The sequence below is a fragment of the Periplaneta americana genome, unplaced genomic scaffold (genome assembly GCF_040183065.1).
Source record: "Periplaneta americana isolate PAMFEO1 unplaced genomic scaffold, P.americana_PAMFEO1_priV1 scaffold_21, whole genome shotgun sequence".
NCBI lineage: Eukaryota > Metazoa > Arthropoda > Insecta > Blattodea > Blattidae > Periplaneta > Periplaneta americana.
The window spans coordinates 3,838,192-3,857,439 of NW_027185502.1; the positions used below are offsets into that span (position 1 = coordinate 3,838,192).

Below are 19,248 nucleotides of genomic sequence, written 5' to 3' on the forward strand. Positions count from 1 at the left end.
TGGAAAATGTTTGACGACACTTTGTGGATTTTTTCGGGGAGTGAATATGGCCCCACTGTATTGATTGAAGCTTTGTTTCAGCCTTCACATACCGCACCCAAGTCTCATCTCCTGTCACAATCTGATCGAAAAAGCATCACCTTCTCTTTCGTAACGCTTAAGAAAGGACAGTGCTGCCCCCATTCACTGAGCCTTTTGTTCCTCAGAAAGGAGTTTAGGCACCCATCTGGCAGAAAGTTTCCAGTAGCCCAAATCTTCGGTAATCACTTTGTACACAAGAGTACGACTAATCTGTGGAAAATCCTCACTAAGCTCTGACATGGTAAACCTGCGGTTTGCTCTAACCTTTTCGTCAACCAAACAAATCAGATCTGCATTCACGAGACTCGGTCGACCACTTGTCTATTCATCATGGACATTGGTTCGCCCATTTTTGAACATATGGCACCATCCTAATTTTTAAGTCTCCCGGCTTCCACATTTCTCTTCTCTTAGAGCCTTTTTCTACCTTATTTTTGCATAATGTAAAAATTAATTGAAACATTTAATTTTTACATGGTTGAAGGTGATTTATATGATGGATTCTCTTGTTCCAGAGATGCACTGAAATGTGCAGCTAAGCTTATACAAAGAGTGTTTTCTTTTATGAACAGTAAGTGAACATATATGTACATAATTCATATATGAGGTCTCGCCATCCTCATTGAATGATCGAGACTACTATTTTTTGTTAGTAGTCAACATGTAGATACCTATTAATTTTGAGAAAAATTCGTTCCAGCACTGGGAATCGAATCCAGGACCTCTCAACTCTGCATGCTGAGTGCTCTTTCCAACTTAACTATGCCGGGACATGATCCACTGTGCCAGCCGAACTCTCCTCATTATATCATCAATGGCCTACTACCTGCATTTTAGACATATACCGGTAAGTCATATATGCAGGAGCACATATTTAAATGACTTTATGGCTAATTTTAACAAGCTTTTTTTAATACTGTTAAAATTGATATATACCTATACTCACATATGAAGTCTCGCAATCCTCAGATGTTCGTAAAAGGAGAGCGACACTTTAATCAAATCAGAACTGCAAATCACAGTCAACTTCAATTACTCATGTAGGAAATTTTTACAATTTGTTTGAAACTATTACGCTAGGTAAAATATCTCAAAATACTTTAATTTAAGCCTAACTGCCAAAATGTAGAATAAAATTGTTTTTAGTGCCGCTAACTGAATTTAATAATTTTTCAATTTTTTATGTCAAATATTGTGGACCACTTAGTCTCCCGTATTTTCTTAAAAAATAGTTGGCAACCCTAGCACCAACACTATTTCTACCCAAGTCTTCAACAGAAATCAGAGTGAAAAGTCCATGTGCTTGTGTAATACTCACACATATTTTCCATCTATTAGGAATATTCACAGTTTGTCGTATCTTCAAATGATTCTTTGGACATTCTATAATATTCTGCGAATTTGTCTGGATGCTGTGCTAATTCTACCAATAAAACACTACAAGCACCATGATTTTCAACGTTTTGAACCAATGAATCCGAAACCTACTTCTTTATCTTCACATTCTTATTATTGACAATAGCAGAAGATCTCCATCTGATGACTCCACACTGAATGACTCGTTAGATCAAATAACATGGCATTATGTGTCACACTCCATGTGCCATGCATCATGTTTCTTGCACCATCCGGTGTGTTAACATGCAGGGTCGAATCTAGCTACTTGGTGCCTCTAGGCAGAGAAAAATATTTCTGCCCCTTATTTCGCCCTATATGCGTCATCTGGAAAAACAGAAATAAAAAGAATTAATCTAGAAACATGCCCGATTTCCAACAAGTAAATATGCAATTTGGCACATTCTATTATTGGTGTACGACGTACAGTACATGATCATTTCAGTGTGCAGACTGGGTGTCGGCAAAACTATTAAGAAAGTCATAAAAAGATTCGGTACTTTGTTCCTTTGTTATGAATTCGGGTGGTCCCTGGCTGGGTTACAGACGCGGGATGTGCAGGGAAAAGATGGCGAGAAACACCACGTTCATAGTGCTTTACATCCCTCTTTTGTTGCTGAGAGTAGAGTGGGAATTCGGTAGACGAGTAGGGTAATAAATTTCATAAAATGTCAGTACTGGGAGAAAAAGTGAAAGGCGATTGCCATGGTTGATTTCCAAACTCTGAGATTTTCAGCTATAGTGTGATACGCAATTTGTTTGAATTTTATTTTTTCTTCTGTCTTTTTTGAAGAACCAAAAGGGCAGACCTCGAGGACCACAGGTGGTCCTCGGACCATAGTTTGAGAAATAAATAATTAAATATATGAAAAAATAATTAAATAATAAATAAATAGTTTGAGAAATAAATAATTAAATATATGAAAAAGACCCAACCCACTTTATTAATAACTATAAAATATTTGATTTTTAATAATAATATTATTATCTTACGCAAGTTTTGTAGTTTGTATATTAACAGCATGGCATTAACTATATTAATAATTAATTTCTAATGGTAATGATGTCATCAAACCACCTCAAGTTTTGTAGATTTTAATATCCAATACACAGCTGTACTCAGAAAATTACACACCGGAGAATCAGACCTGTAAATTATTTTTAGTAAGTCTTGAAGCTTTTAATAACCAATTGAATTTCAACTCTAAATATGTCAGCAATCCTGCAGATCATGGCCTTCGTGTAATAGCTTGTAGTTTATTGTAGTGTGTGCTTTGTTTTATTTTGAAATGCAATTAGTTCTCAAAACTGACGAAAGATGGATTTTGGAAAATAGGAAAATTATGTAGGAAAACTGACATTTCACTGAAAACTACTATTTTTCTGAAAAACTTTGGGTTCCAAGCTTCAAAATGAGGGGTCATTTATTAAAATCCATTCAGCCATTTTCCCGTAATTTCCATTACCAGTTCAAATTATATATATAAATAGCATAGTTTAGTATACATAATATAAATAATTTAAATTGTAAATATTAGTGTAATTGTTAAAGTGGTCCATGTTTTGTTCTGCCGAACAGTCACGTGAGCAACCAGTCAAGTACTTCGCTTGCTAGATGCACCCGCATCGTCTACTTAAAACTCCATTAATAGTACTTAATCTTATAGCCTCATTGGACAAAGTATGGTCCCTTGTGATAATTGTACTACATCATAACATTTTGTACTTCATGTAAGTATACATATAATCAGAAAATGGAAGTACAGTTGAAAGAAGACCAGTTTGGCTTCAGGAAGGGAAAAGGTACGAGAGATGCAATTGGACTCCTATGAACAATCAACGAAAAATGCCTAGAGAAGAATAAAGAAATTCTTATAGTATTTTTGAACCTAGAAAAAGCGTTTGACAGAGTGGATAGGACGAAATTGATAGGGATCCTAAAGAAAATTGGCGTGAATTGGAAAGAGAGGAGGCTATTCAGTAACCTTTATATGAAATGAGTCAAGTCAGGATAGGAGGAGAAATGTCAGAAGGAAGCAAAATAGGAAGAGGAGTACATCAACGATGCCCTTTATAACTTACCCTTTTCAACATCTACTTGGAGGATTTAGTGAAGAACTGTTTTCAGAACATGGGCGGAGTGATAGTAAGAGGAAGAAGAATAAAGTGTATAAGATTTGCTGATATGGCAATGTTAGTAGATGAGGAGATGATAGTAAGGGATATGCTACTAAAGCTAAATGACAGCTGTGAGCAATATGAAATGAATATAAATGCCAACAAGACGGAGACCATGGTCATAGGAAGAAAAATAAAGAAGGTAAACTTGCGAATTCTAAATAAGGCAATAGAGCAAGTTTACAACTTCAAATACTTGGGATGTACTATAAGCAGTAACAAGAAGAATAGCAATGGCAAAGGAAGTTTTTATTAGGAAAAGGAGCATCTTATGCGGACCTCTGGAGAAAGAACTAAGGAACAGACTAGTGAAGTGCTTTGTGTGGAAAGTATCATTGTATGGGACAGAAACATGGACATTACGATGAAGTGAAGAGAAGCAACTAGGAGCATTTGAAACGTTTACAGTTCTTGCATGATGTATTTGTACCATTATCTTATAATATAGTGAGTCCAGCTTAGGTTTAACATCATAGCTATTTATAACTTTAGTTGTATTAGATTTTAGATTCAGACTCGAAATTATTGTATATATGACGATATCTATGGCAATTCATGAAACATACCACATCGTCACACTGGCATAGTGTGTGTGATTAGCAGGCTTCGAGACTTTGGACTTTGCATGCATTATGGGTTGTTGACTCGCTGCAGGTAGGTAGAGATGTGTTGAGGTAACAACGTTGCTTTTTAGAGTAGAGTACTGTAGTATGGGGAAACACACACATATGTACATTCTGAAAGTAAATGTACATTACACAATAACAATTTCAAAAGAATGTGAAAAGCATTTATTCTCCTATGTTTTATAAGCATTTGTGTTTAATTATACACATTGTTAATGGTGGAAATAAACATGTAGCAATTTTAATTTCTTATTTATCCTATTGGTCGTCTTTAGGAAGTGCAGTTACAGTACCGAATTGCAATGTACCTACTACAAGATACATTTTCAGTGTCTCAAACGTAAATCTTTTTCGGTTATCTGCCAAAGTTTGTACTGTGGAAAGCTGCGCTCTACGTTGCATAACGTGATAGGAGCAAAACGAAAAAACCTAACATCATTGCAGTCTCTAAGGCACAGTCCATTATTCTCAGGTGACTCTATGCCCACTAATTTACTGTTTATTTTACACAATGTTCCATATCCGTTATTTTTACATAACATTGATTTCCACTTCTGTTTTACATGTTCAGTAACCGATGCATTTGGTGTCTCATTAATTCTCTGCGTCATTTTCTAAATTAATTTGAGAGCTTCCAGCATCTTTTGCTCTGACTTTTCTAACCGTGTAATAGTTTCAGACACAGTTTGAAAATGGGTTTGTATGAAAACCAACTTATTCGTCAGAACCTTCAAATCCAGAGTGTTTTTCTTTGCATATTTGTTGGCATTCATTCTACAGTACTCCCACCCACTATACGCTTTACCACTATACTCAGCACGCCGTTATGCGGATTTTCCACTGAACTGCTCTATTGGATCTGAAGTCTCGAAGCCTGTTGATTAGGATGGACAAAAATGTCGATTTAGACTCAACAGAATTTAAAAAGTTACCATAATTTATTGGCAAACCTCGTGTATTCTGGTACAGAGACTCAAGCATTTTGTGTCACACTCAAAGAACTTCGATATGAAGAGGTGGATTCCAAACTGGCATAAGTCCAAATGACAAGTTATGAGAGAAATAACGAAAAATGGTAAAATAAATTTAACACCCTTAGATCCGTTTCAAAAAAGCATATGCTGACACTAAGTCAAGACTTAGAAGAGTGTTAAATAAACTTACACAGTTATAGCCTATATAAACTGGAAAAGGATAAATTAAAATGTGAATAAAGCAAGTTAAAGTCTTAAAAAAAAAGAACTTAGGACACTTTGGAATCCTCCTCTTCATATGTGCAAACCCCCCCCCCCCCCCCCGCCCAGTGGCATGGCAGATGTCCAACCTGTACTCCACCAGATATTCAGAAACATTTGTGCTGTCGATAGCTTCACGAATTTTGTGTCACAATTCGTTGAAGTTATCCTGAGGTACTTGATACACTTGGTCCTTCACAAAATTTCACAGGAAAAAGTTCAGATGAGTAAGATCCAGTGAGCATGGGGACAAGTGAATGCTTCGGCTCGAATCGACTTCCTCAGGGGCTTCTTGCGAAGATAAATTCTTTCCACTTTTTTCTCAAACACCGTCCTTTCACTATCACAATAAAGCCCATTTCTCGTAATTGCTTGTCCCATTTAATTATGCTCACATCTAGGTAGGAACATCTTTGTGATGCCTACAATTAAATTCATTCCGAAATGCACGTTGTCTACACTTCACAGATTTCATTTCCATCAGTGAAAGAATGCAGAACAATTTCTGTTGAGGTGTTGATATCGTCATCTTTGCTCATTCTGATCATGCACACAACACCAGCACCAGAATATGGTATTTTTCATAAATTGTCACAGATATCATCATACTTACAACAATTTCGTATCGGAATCTTACTTAATACAGTGATAATGTGTTATGATCTTAAGTTTTTCCATAATTTCGTAAGAGTAACATCACGCAATATTATATTAATTGTATTGTTTATGAATATAATTCTATGTGCTGTATTCTCTTTCATATAATAATCATTAATATCTGTTGTAGATCACAATTCAGTCACATTTTTCTTTTCATTTTTATTGGTTCTGAAATCTTGGTATTATCATGCTATTCTTAAATTCTTTACGGACTTCTGTTTTCCTGTTTTTAACTTGTTTATATTGTCGTTTCTCAGAATTATTGGGAATATTATTTTGTAAAAATTGTTAAAGTATTAATAACTTATTACTCATGTCACCTTAAGCTTTCTCACAACCAACATAATATGATATATGGTGATAAAAGTCGTTCTTTTACACTATTGCGTATACAACTTGTGCTCTGCTTAAAGCGACACTTTTCTCTCTCTAAGATATTCTCAAATCATGTTTGAATTCATTTTGCATGATGCAGATAATTCATTACTATATTTTTCTTTTACCTTGTTTTATTAATGCAGTCCTTATTTTCAATTTCTGTATATCTGTTTATTTTATTCGTTCCTAGTTGTCTGCCCAAGGGCAGATCTATCAGTCCAAATCCAATCTTCTCTTTTTTCCTCCTACTTCTTAGTCTCTGCAAACAATCTATATATCATCTTAATGTTGATCTGCTTATTGTTGTTGTTTAGTCAACTGTCCGAAGACAGGTCTGAACCTCGTAAGTGACACCATAAAGCATCACTCATGAGGCAACTAGGCCATTGAATACATCGCTGACTAGAAACTAATCAGACTTCAGATGTATACAAACAATTATTGATCTTCCTCTGATACATATCATCAAGTGATGTACTGCCTGATAATAGATGTAGGGGAGAGGAGGGAGGCTTGAGACGCGGGAGGTTTGAGACAGTTGGAGAAAAAATATTTAATTTGAAACTAGCGCCATGATTGAGCCACAATAATAACTACTGCAGATGTTGGTATCACTGAACCTAAAATGGTGGATATCTGTTGGCGCCAGTTCTAGTGAACACAATTTGAAACTATTTGAGTGTTTTCTGTGCATTTTAAGTGTACCGAATTTGTTATTTTCGGTGTGCATTTTAGAATATTTACGGAAGGTGATAATCATTTTGGATTAGTCGAAAGGTAAGTTGATTTTTTAGATAGGTCGGAAATTATCATACACTCTACAGCTATGATGCTATGAATAAATATATCACGTGTGCTTATTGGGAGGCTTGAGACGATCGTTTGAGGGAGGATTGAGACGTCTCAAACCTCCCTGATCAACATTATTCTCGATCTTAGTTAGATAGGTATTGATAATATGTTTCGTTACAATTGCTATGAAATTATTCCAACCCCAACACAAGAGCAAAAGTAATTGTAGATTATGATTTGGCTATTTCTACGTACATGATATCCTAATCATGATGGGCTTAATACTGGAATATAGTAGGATTTATTTGTTTCACAGGTGAGACATGCCTAAAATCTGGAAACGGAAAACTGACCGGCGGTCTCTTCCAGATGATCTTGTAAGGGCTGCCATATCAGAAGTTTCTAATGGTGCTTCTTTGCGGTCAACTGCCAAAAAGTTCGGTTTAGATAAGGAAACCCTACGTCGATATATAGCTCGACATGCAGAAGCTGCATGTCAAGGACAAGAAATTTCTACTTTTGCACCAAATTTTTGTTCTGCAAAAGTGTTTACTGCAGAGGAGGAAGATATGTTGGCGAGTTATGTGCAGGAGGCTGCAAAAATGCATTATGGCCTCACTATCATACAGACTCGAAAACTGGCTTTTGAATTTGCATCAGCGAGGGAAAAGAAATTTCCAGAATCTTGGAAACATGGGCAGATTGCAGGATGACTGGTATCGTGGTTTTATGGATCGACATTCTCAATTGTCATTAAGAACACCTGAAGCCACGAGCTTGTCACGTTCCACTGCATTCAACAAAACCACCAACACAGAATTTTTTTAACAATCTCGGTAATGTTCTGGCAAAGCATAATTTAGAAGCACATCAGATATGGAACATCGACGAGACTGGCCTAACAACTGTCCACAAACCCCCAAAAATTATAGCTTCAAAAGGAACAAAGGAGATTGGTAGTGTCACTTCTGCTGAAAGAGGATCCTTAATCACAATGTGTTGTGCCATTAATGCAACAGGAAATACCATTTCACCCTTTTATATTTTTCCCCGTGTTAATTTCAAGAATTTTATGTTGACTGGGGCTCCTAATGGAAGTGATGGCTCTTCTCACATCAGTGGATGGATGACAGGTGACAATTTTCTCAAGTTTCTGGACCATTTTATAAAGCATACAAAATGTTCCTCTTCTCAAAAGGTTCTTCTGATCATGGATAACCATGATAGCCACATTTCTGTTGGAAGTTTGGAAAAGGCTACTCAAAATGGAATTGTGATGTTGACATTGCCGCCTCACTGCAGTCATCGGATGCAACCTTTGGATGTATCTGTGTTTTATCCTTTCAAGAATGCCTACAACACCGCCTGTAATTCCTGGATGCTATCTCACCCTGGCAAGACTATCTCTATTTATGATATTGCTTCCATATCTTCTGATGCTTTTCAGATTTCATTCACACCCAGAAACATAACAAATGGGTTTCTAAAGACAGGCATATATCCTTTTAACCCAAACATTTTTTCTGAGAGTGATTTTCTTTGCTCTGCTGTTACTGACCGTCCATTGGATATGCCTAATAATGTTGAAAAACCTGGTGGTGGTACTGGTGGTAGTTGTGCTTCTGCTGCTGTTGATGGTGATGGTATTACTTCAGCTGATGCTGGTGGTGCTACTCCTGATGGTGCTAGTGGTGTTGCTCCTGCTGGTGATGTTGCTGATGTTGGTGCTACTCCTGATGGTGCTAGTGGTGTTGCTCTTTCTGGTGGTAGTGCTGATCCTGGTGGTGCTACTCCTGCTGGTGGTGATGGAACTGACACTCTTGATGACAAGAAGAATGAACATGATGGAGATTATACAAGGCCTGGTCCGTCAGCTGTGACTCCGCAAGATATCAGACCATACCCAAAGGCCCCTCCACGAAAGACAACCCGTGGTGGGCGAAAGCGAGCTACAAGCAGGATATTAACAGACTCTCCTGTTAAGAACCAGCTAATAAAGGAACTGAAAGAGCGTACAGAAAGGAAATCTGATCCTGCTCGAAAATTGACATTTTGAGGTCAACAATCAAAGAAGAGGCTGAAGAAACGAAGCCAAACACCTGACGACACCGAAGACTCTGACTCAAGCCTAAACATATGTGAGAGCAATTCTGATGATTCCTACCATATTGAAAGTGACAGTGAAGATGAAACATTCGACTCTACACCTACACATGTCAGCAATGGAGATTTTGTTCTGGTTGCTTTCAGAACAAAATCGACAACAATCCACTATGTTGCAAAAATTTCTGAGATCACTGGCAATGAATATGAAGTGAGCTACCTGCGCCGTATAAGACAGACATCCCTGTTCATTTTTCCAACCATACGAGACATTTCCTGTGTAATGAAGAATGACATAGTTGGAAAGCTTCCACAAACCACAAAAAATAAAAGGGACAGAAAGGGTTAAAGCATACTTATCATTTCCTGTACACATAATAAATTGCTTTGACAATGTGCGCTAACACTATCAATAATAAATAGAATTTACATAATGGCTCATTCCTCCCACATACTGTCTCAAACCACTCTTATATGGGGAGGAATGAGACGAAATAAGTTTGTGGCCAATTTTGATTATTAGTCATAAAATATGTATGCTATGGGAAAATAAAAAAAATGTGAACATGGCAAAACATGTAGTTTTATCATGCTGTGATTGCATATGTCAGTATTTTCCTCGTTTTAGTATAAAAAAATAAAGTACACAAATTGTCTCAAACCTCCCTACTCTCCGCCTACATATCAGCCAGAACTTCAATCAGAGGTAGATCTGTTTATTATTCTTCACTAATTTATGGTCTTTCAAATTTTTTAATGCAAAATAAAAATTAGAACCGTTACTTCCTCAGGAGGCAACAAAACTATGTCAGCATCAGAGCGATTGCGGTGAAAGAAAGCTGGACAAGATGATGGTCAGCAGGGAAACCAGCAGCAAGTAACGGATTTGACAGAACTGGCTAATCGTCTCCTTACTGAAACTGGTAACATGGATATTTACCAGGAAAGCTATGAACATATATCGAAGTTGGTAAGTTCATTTAGATAAATATCTGGAGTGGCTTTCTTACATACATTTCAGAGATATACAGTCTTACTAATAAACCATATATAGTTTTTATACGAGACTTATGTAGAGTTGGGATAGAAAACATTACTAATAAACCATGCATAAGCTATGGATGTATAAACAGCCTGTAATTATACATGGGAATTGCTTTGCAGTAGTTATATACACGAAATCCCTTGTTTGAGTGTTGTACAGAGATAAAAAAAATGGGCACCCCTCTAATAGCTGTTTGTATAGATTGTCATTTTATGAGATGGTTGCCTTGTAACCACAGAAGAACAAACCAAAGAGCACAGAAGAATTAGAATAATATTGCTGTAGCTGTACTCTTTGACCAAAATATAGTGTGGTAATCGACCAGGTCCAGTTGTACTGTCGATACTTAGCGTGGCACACTAGCGCTCACTATCGGATGCAATAGAGAACCACAATTTTATTATTCTATCACATTTTGTAATGAAGTAATGATGAAACTATGACATAGCTATGTAACAGTTGTACTGTTATACATGACGTATGTAGTGATTATTGGAATTTACATACGACTTATAAATGAGTTATTCATTGTGTAAGTATAAGACAGTTAAATGTCTGTATAAGAGTTTTTATTAGTAAGACATTAATAATAAAGTCTGCCAGAGACAATTCGAAATGTTATAAAGTCATGGCAATTCCAACTTTGTAATATAGCTCAGAAACATGAACCTTAACATTCTGACAACTTCAAAGAATAGAAGTGCAGAAATGAAAACTCCTAAGACCTTTGGTCGGCTATACTTTATATGATCACTAGGCCTGTGACATTGGAGCATGTGTACAGTGAAAGAAAGCCAACTCACTCCAGGATATAGGTACACAGAGTACGCAGCACCATTCCGTCTTGTACAGTACAGTCTGCAGAAGAGAATAATACATACATCTCTCTGAATGGCGTCTAACCTCCTCTGCTGTTCGGGCGAGACAAGTGCTGTGTACCATCTCTCTGTATGTTTACTGCCTTTAACATATTATAGGATGCTGCATCGGTAACAATCAGAAGTACCTTGTCATGCTCTACACCTGATGGCCATAATAATTGCTTTGCATGTTGAAAAACCCCCACATATTGTAGAATTGTCCACAGCATTTATCACATCACACGACAGTAGGTATGATCCAGCAGGGCCTTCCGGATCCAGGCCCCCAACAACCACATAAACTACATGCCGCCCAACAGCATCCATCGTCTCATCAATTGACACCAGATGTGTTGGTTTGTTAGTTTACACCTGATCTCAGTAATGCGTGTGTTGTAAATTTTCTCGACATATTACTTCAGTAACGTAGTCTAATGTGGAATTTCTCTTCTAGTGTATTTCTGTAAAAACTCGCGGAACACCGTATTTGCGAGTTTGTTAAATTAATTGTCGGCAGGTATAAATGCCTTACACATATCTTCATAAAATGTTGAATTTAATATTCGGTCCTTCTGCACATTTCTTGTTCCAGCCGTTTGTGTTTCATTGTACTTACGTGCCTCTGAATGTTATATTCCTTGTTTTTAGCAGACGTAATGCTGACATTGCAAAGTTTACAATACAGATTGCTATTTAGAATGCAAAATACATCTGCACCATACTGTGAAACTAAATATTCTAGTTTCCAAGACGTGTTTCTTTCCTTCTGAGCCATACTGCGGAGCACACTACACTTCACGACAGTTTGTATTATACTTGAATGAACTGTACCGCGGCGGTTGTGTCGTCTCCATACACATACACTTGCATACTCCGTGTATATCCTGTAGTGAATTGGCTTCCTTTCACTGTAAACATGCTCCAATGTCACAGGCCTAATGATCACAAATGGAATGTCGACATCAGGAATGAATTAAACATAACTGCATCACTGGTACCGTATCAATATACAGAAACAACGGGTATGAACATGTATCACGGATGCCCAGTAACAGGCTGCCTCAGAGGCTATTTCACTACAATCCTTGTGGGAAGCGAGACCTTGGACGACCAAAAGTGCAATGAAGAGGCCAGCTTTCGGCCAGCATCCAACATGGACCCTATTCTACAAAAGTATTGTCTAATACATTACAAGTGTATTGAGCTGTAACAGTTATTAGTCACAAAGATTTCTTGTACATTTGTACTTTATTACTCCATACTTACAACAGTAGAGTTGTAACTTTATATTCCACAATACTATACAAGAACTTTTACTAATAATTAATAATGTATTAAACCATACACCACATGCACACTTCTCACTTCTCCCTAGCCACTTCCTAACCTACACTTTTCTTTTCTGTTTCTTATTTTTATTTTTTCACTTTTATTAAAGGGAGTCATCAAGCCCTATCTCACTAATGTTAAAACTGCTATATTAATGACCCGTTATCACAGAACATACTAGGTATAGAAATGTGATATTTTTACAGGATGTTTATGCATTCCTTCTGAGTGCACTGATTCGTTTCGATGATAAAATATCTAATAGAAAAACAATATTTTTTTTATAAACTTCTAAAATTAAAAACAAGAATTTGATATTTTATTTATTTTTATTATTATTATTTTTTTTAATAAACTATTACAGCAAACTCAATCAAAGGAATTCCATATCATCACACCGTTACCTGAAATGTTTCGTAAAAATTTCATGCGGATAGACCTAGTAGTTTCTGAGAAAACAGGCCATTTATGTTGAAAAATGTAGTTTTAAGTAAATCATGTTTCAAGTAAAAATTTCTATAAAAATTCACCTATTACAGAAAAAAATGTTTTAAAACCCTTCTGGTTGGTGGTCCTTGTCTTCTTCCTATCCTGCTCACCTAATACTGCCCTCCTTCTCTTGGATCTTGCCTCCTAGGTTGTGTTTGTTACATCTACCTCATCCGCCATGTTTTTTGAGGTATTGTATCCTATTTCAATACCGATCCTTGAACGCCTGTATTCTTGTAGTGTATCCATCATTAAATGTGAGTATAGCATCTAGTACACCAAGTTCCAACGATGATATCATCACCTGAATGTAAGAACTAGGTAACTCGAAATTTGCGTTTTTTAGTTATCTCTGTTATAGCATAGCAAAAATCGCACACAATGTAATCCAAGAACTAGGTAACTGATCGAACGATACCAGCAACATCTATTTTCCACTGTAACAAATAAGTAAAAGAAAACGAGACATATTCCTTAGTGCAATGTGTAAGTAAATAGGCAATGTCTCAAAATAGGAAGAATCAAGTTACCTAGTTCTTGCATTCAGGTGACAATTATATCAACAAACCCATTTTTGGGACTCGGTACCCAACAACATTATTGAATGATTCATTACTATTCTGAGTTCTTCCTCTCAAACGTTTTTTTAGCAAATCAGAATGGGCAAGATCTTAAAACACAGACTTTATGAAGCATTAATTTTACTATAAAACAAGCTGGACCACAGCCTTCTAAGACAATTTTAGTTCCTGAGATAATATTTTTTTGTGAAAAGTGGTAATTTTTTTTCTCTAAAAGACAAATACACTAATATTTTTAAAAATATACAGTATTTAAAATACTAAATATTCGAATATTTTAATAAACCAAAAAACCAAATTAAGCAGAATAAACCATACTTTCATAAAGTATAAAAAAATATAAATGTCTTTTTTTTTTTTTTTTTTTTGATTCCCTTAATTTAACAATTCTGGCCATGGCTTCAACCATTTCCACTTCTAACATTTTCTTATGATAGTATGGTCTTATTCCGAGTCTCATGTAAACACTTCTCATCATGAGAGTGAACTATAGCAACTGACATGAGAGAACTGTCGCTGTGTAAAGGAGGTTCACTTTGTGTTTCTCAATGTACCATAACTGACAACTCAATTAGTGCTAGCTGCCAGGGATTTCTTCAGTTACTTGTGCCATAGACCATTTACCACAAAAATCCCATGGCAGTGGTCTCCTGGAAAATGACAGGTACAATGTAATAGATTTCCATTGATTTCTGGATGACTGTGTGAATTATGAAGCAGTGGTGGAATGACAGCACAGGAAAAGGGAATATTCTGGAAAACCTTGATACATCATCATCATTGCTCATTACAAACTTTTCTTAGATGCCTGGATTGGAAAGTCTGTGCTCTAGTTGTTTGGGAAGAAACATCAGATTCATCTCACATCTCCTGAAAAGAAGATTCTGAAATGTTGTACCTTTCAGCCATAATAATTCCAAGCTACATGCATAACTCAGTGCTTAGTATTTATGAATAGGGATTGGATTTCTGTGACGTCATATTTTTATCCCAGTCTCTTTTTATAAGCTTAAGTTAAATAAACATATTTCTAGCTTTTCTAAACATGTGACAGTGTTTATTGATTATGTTGTTGTTGTTGTTGTTGTTGTTGACCAATACTAAGGATCTTAGATTTCTTCCATTCTCCTGCGGGTGTCCCAATAGTATTTGGTGAGCTGCGATGGTAAATCACATCTAATTTCTTTATTGCTGGGCATTGTAGCAAATGTTCTTTATCCATGATGGAGTTCTGATTTCTACAGAGGGTGCACTGTGGATGCTGGTAGATATTAATTCGATGTAGATGAGAGGCGAGACAATCATGTTCAGTTGTTAAGCGAAATATAGCAACAGCCTTTTTTGATGGTAAATCTGGGATGTTATTACTGTCTAGTACAATGTTCCAAGGTTTGCCTTCGCTTTTCTTCAGGAATTCCTGTTTACAAAAGGACTGAACTATGTGTTTGATCCTGACTTTTGAGGCATGAAAAGAGATTGTATTATTTTGAGTTTGTCTGATGTTTGTTCCTTTTTTGGCCAGGAAGTCAGCTTTCTCATTACCTACTATTCCACAGTGTGAGGGTATCCATTGAAAAACTACCTCTTTACGAGCCCTTGTAGCATTTTAAGAGCAGAAAGAATCTCTCTTGCGAGTCTGTTTTCTGGAGGACTTGATGTTAGTCCTTGGAGTCCAGATTTACAATCACTAAGTATAACCACTTTGTTAAATTTATGTATGCGATGAAAAATCTGTTTCAGGGCTTCTAATTCACCATCATAATGAGTGGACAGTGTTCCAAGAGATATGTAAGAACTAAAAATGTCACTGTAGATTCCTGCTCCAGCATTACTATGTTTATCAAGCAGAGATCCATTTGTATAAATATGAAACCATTCAGATTTTGGATATCTTGTACATATGGTTACAATAGCTAATGATTTTAATACTGATTGGACAATGTCACGTTTTGCAATGATGTATTGTATCAGATCATTTTCACATTTAATTTCAGGCTGAGAGACTGGGTGAACTGGGAGTAGAATCATTTCTATGTTATCATTTGTTTGTACATTCTATTTACTTTGTAATTTATAAATATCCTGGAAGAAGCGAGATTATGTTTTGAGTTTCCATTAAGAATTTTTATACTTCCTCCAAAAATCATTGTTTATTGTTTATAAAAATGCATATTTTAGCATTAAGTCATATTTGATCAAAAATGGTAGAAAAGCACATTTTTAGTTACATTACAACAGTCTTAACAGTTCTCCAAACATGTTTTGTGTCAATAATGACAGAAGATTTTGTTTGGATTTGGTTATTTATTGGATTTATTTTCCTTAGAAATATTTTGTGGTTAAATGAAGTTTGAAGGTAACTGGATTCGCCAGCAGTAAGTTGTCAAAACACAGAGGACAAAAGTATGTTAGGATTATGGTCAAATTGTTGCTGATCGGTCTCACCTTCATTCTCTTCACCCCTTCCAAACATGTGACACTTAAGAGGTTCTAATTCTACTGTTGCCGTAACAGTCAGTGACCCTGTTAACATAGCTGTAACAAAATTAGTCATGCAGAGGACAGATGTTGGATATTTTTCACCAGTCTTTTCCCCTGCTATATTTATAGGCTGAACAGTCTGCTATGGCCAGTACAAGGAGTTAATATTCACGAAAACTGTTTTGTAAAATAGCCAATAATTTGTTTTGCGTCTTATTTCCAGTTTTTTTGCTATATTTTAGTACTTTTATGGCTTAAGTGCATACATATTTCCAGAGTTTTTAGTAATAGAAATCCGAGCCCTTTTGGTGGTCTAGTCACTACCACAGGTCACAGGAGAGCCAAATCCTAGCAATTCCTCGTCACAGAGTGTGGAGTTCAATGTTAGAGAAGGCTCTATGGCCTTAACTCTGCCAGGTTAAATAAAACCATTAACTTATTATTTTCATTATTACTATTCATCCTCTTCTATTGTCTCAGTCCCTCGTCAATGGAATTCTCTACTCAGAATATTAGGAGCTACCAGACAATAACTACTTTCAAGAATAGGCTAAGCAATTTCTTACGAACATAGTCAAATTGAAGTTATAATTGTAATCATGATTGAGTTTAATCATTTCATTATATTGTAGGTTTAATAATGATTATTATTATTATTATTATTATTATTACATAATTATTGTATTGGTACTTTGGGATGACAAAAGAAACTGTATTTATTGTATTACATTAATGATGTATTATGTAGCTATTATATTATATTATATTATATATGTTAAATGTTATGTTTTATGTAACGATGCTCGCAACTGCCGAGGTTATATCAGCGTCACTGGTGTGCTGGTATTTTGTCCCGCAGCTGTTCTTTTACATGCCAGTAAATCTACTGACATGAGCCTGTCGCATTTAAACACACTTTGAGCAATATACTAATTTTATATCATACTGATTGAGTGGAAGAGAAGGATGAATGTCCTTAACTCTGTCAATTAAAATAAAACATTATATTACATAAAAGGAATAAGTATTTGGAAAAATTTTAGTTCAAAATACATTTTTTTATTATTTTAAGAGTCGGCCTGGTGGCACAATCAGTAGAGTGCTGGTTTTCTGTGCCCGAGGTTGCTTAAATGCGACAGGCTCATGTCAGTAGATTTACTGGCATGTAAGAGAACTCTTGTGGAACAAAATTCTGGCACACCAGTGATCCTGATATAACCTCAGCAGTTGGGAGTGTCGTTAAATAAAACATAACTTTTAAATTATTTTTAGAATTTTAGTAACTTGTAATTATTATTTATTGCATTTATGTCCATTTCAGATTGAGGATTCAGAACGTAAAAATGTTAAGAAAGAGAGTAGATCAGCAATAAATTATGATGATGCATTGGATATGTATGCTGAAGGCTTTGACGAAAAGGAAAAAGCAAGACTTGAAAAGAAAAAGGAAGGAGTATCTAGTGCTGGTACAGGAGAAGAAAATGGAAATAGAGTTGATGATACATCCAGAAGTGCACACAAAGAGAGCGAAGGTATTTATAATGCCATAGTCAGGCATTCAAATTTATAATAATAGTAGAGTGATAGTGATGGTGTGTGTTCTTGTGTACATACATGCACATGTGAGTGTGCATGTGTTTTCTTTTGTTCAACTGCTGTAACTGCTGTATGCCATCAGAATTTTTATATCTGTCGGTACTTAAGATCTGTCTGAAACGTTTAGAGGCACTAATTTAAAAAAAAATAGCATATATCATAGTGAGGATCATTTAAGAGCAGTTCTTAAATGGCTAATTTGGCCGTCTCTTCAGTATTGACAACTAATACCAGATATCACCAAAGAGGGTAAAATCACAATGCCTTGTACCATAATAATAATAATAATAATAATAATAATAATAATAATAATAATAATAATAATAATAATAATAATAATCAAGCTGCGGATTTTTAGGCACTAAAACAGTTGAAATGACAGGCAAAATAGGCATTCAAAATTCTAAAATAGGCATTTAAAAAGGCACTAACAAATTTCTAATTCCCAATGGCTAACATGACCATAGCGTAGCATTATACACTATTTTCTATAGGAATGTCATTATGGCAGTGAATAACTAAATATTCCTCCAAATGTTGGTAATGAGAACTGATGTCTATTGTCTGTAAGAATGTTTCTTAAATTGGGAGAAACTCCCTTCCACTTCACATGAAGTGATGGGGCAATACTTCAGAGATCCAGTCTCAGCTGGGGACGATACCAGTGGGAACGCAGTAATGTCAATATATTTTCCAATCAGTGCTTCTGATGACGTTTGCTTTGACATATCTCCACGGTATACTTCACGTATTACAGCAGAAAACCCAACTCCATACTCAATTCACAAACTCACAAAACGGATACACAGTTTGAAACAATTACCCTAGTCAACTACCACAGTTATTCATGCGGCTTTCGAAATACATTTTTTCTTATTGCTTGACTTTAAATTATTCGATTTCTCCGCACTCTGGTTGATAGTGCTATATCACTTCCCTCTGCTAGATAAGAAAGAAACAAATTACAGATTCAAAAAATATCGATAGAATGGTCAGTAAATTCAAGTATAATATATAATACGGATATTTAGGAAACTTTTAGGCATTTATAAGCAAATAGGCATTTACTAGTGAAATAGGCAATTAAAGGCACTATAGAATTCGCATATAATTCTCGCAATGTCTTAAAGTGAATATGTAACCTAAAATCTGACGCCTTCAGGTGAAGGATTAAAAGGGCATATAGGCATAAATCCGCAGCTTAACAGTAATAATAATATTAATAATATAGTATTAACAATAACGATGTCTTGCTTATGTACAGTAGTGGCAAAAAAAAAAAAAAACAGGACCGACCCTTGTAGCTGATTTCAGAGCCTTGTTCACTCCAGAGAACGATAGACTGGTAACTAAGACTTTCGTGGTTCGAATCCTGGCTGGGAAGGAAACTTTTCGTTTGTTCCTTATTCAAATTTATTC

At 35.8% G+C, this 19,248-nt stretch overlaps 2 protein-coding genes across 21 annotated transcripts in view; both read left to right on the forward strand.

Annotated features, from left to right (window-relative positions):
* LOC138693808 (CD2 antigen cytoplasmic tail-binding protein 2 homolog) overlaps positions 1–19,248 on the forward strand; it is a 107,127-nt gene that overhangs the window by 79,082 nt on the left and 8,797 nt on the right. For 18 of the 20 annotated variants that reach the window (XR_011330483.1, XR_011330484.1, XR_011330475.1 and 15 more), the window contains 3 exons: positions 782–928; positions 10,240–10,418; positions 17,555–17,765. Coding sequence is in view for 1 of the 20 variants with exons in the window: in XM_069817610.1 (XP_069673711.1) it covers positions 10,377–10,418; positions 17,555–17,765 (253 nt within the window). In the remaining 19 variants the exon portion in view is untranslated. Of the gene's footprint in view, positions 1–596; positions 653–781; positions 929–10,239; positions 10,419–17,554; positions 17,766–19,248 lie in introns of all 20 variants that reach the window. The other 2 variants (XR_011330478.1, XR_011330472.1) reach the window with 2 other exon arrangements.
* LOC138693807 (uncharacterized) lies at positions 6,454–10,287 on the forward strand. Its single transcript, XM_069817607.1, has 2 exons — positions 6,454–7,330; positions 7,662–10,287. Exon 2 carries the CDS (start codon positions 8,340–8,342, stop codon positions 9,399–9,401), a length of 1,062 nt encoding a protein of 353 aa, XP_069673708.1. The 5' UTR covers positions 6,454–7,330; positions 7,662–8,339; the 3' UTR covers positions 9,402–10,287.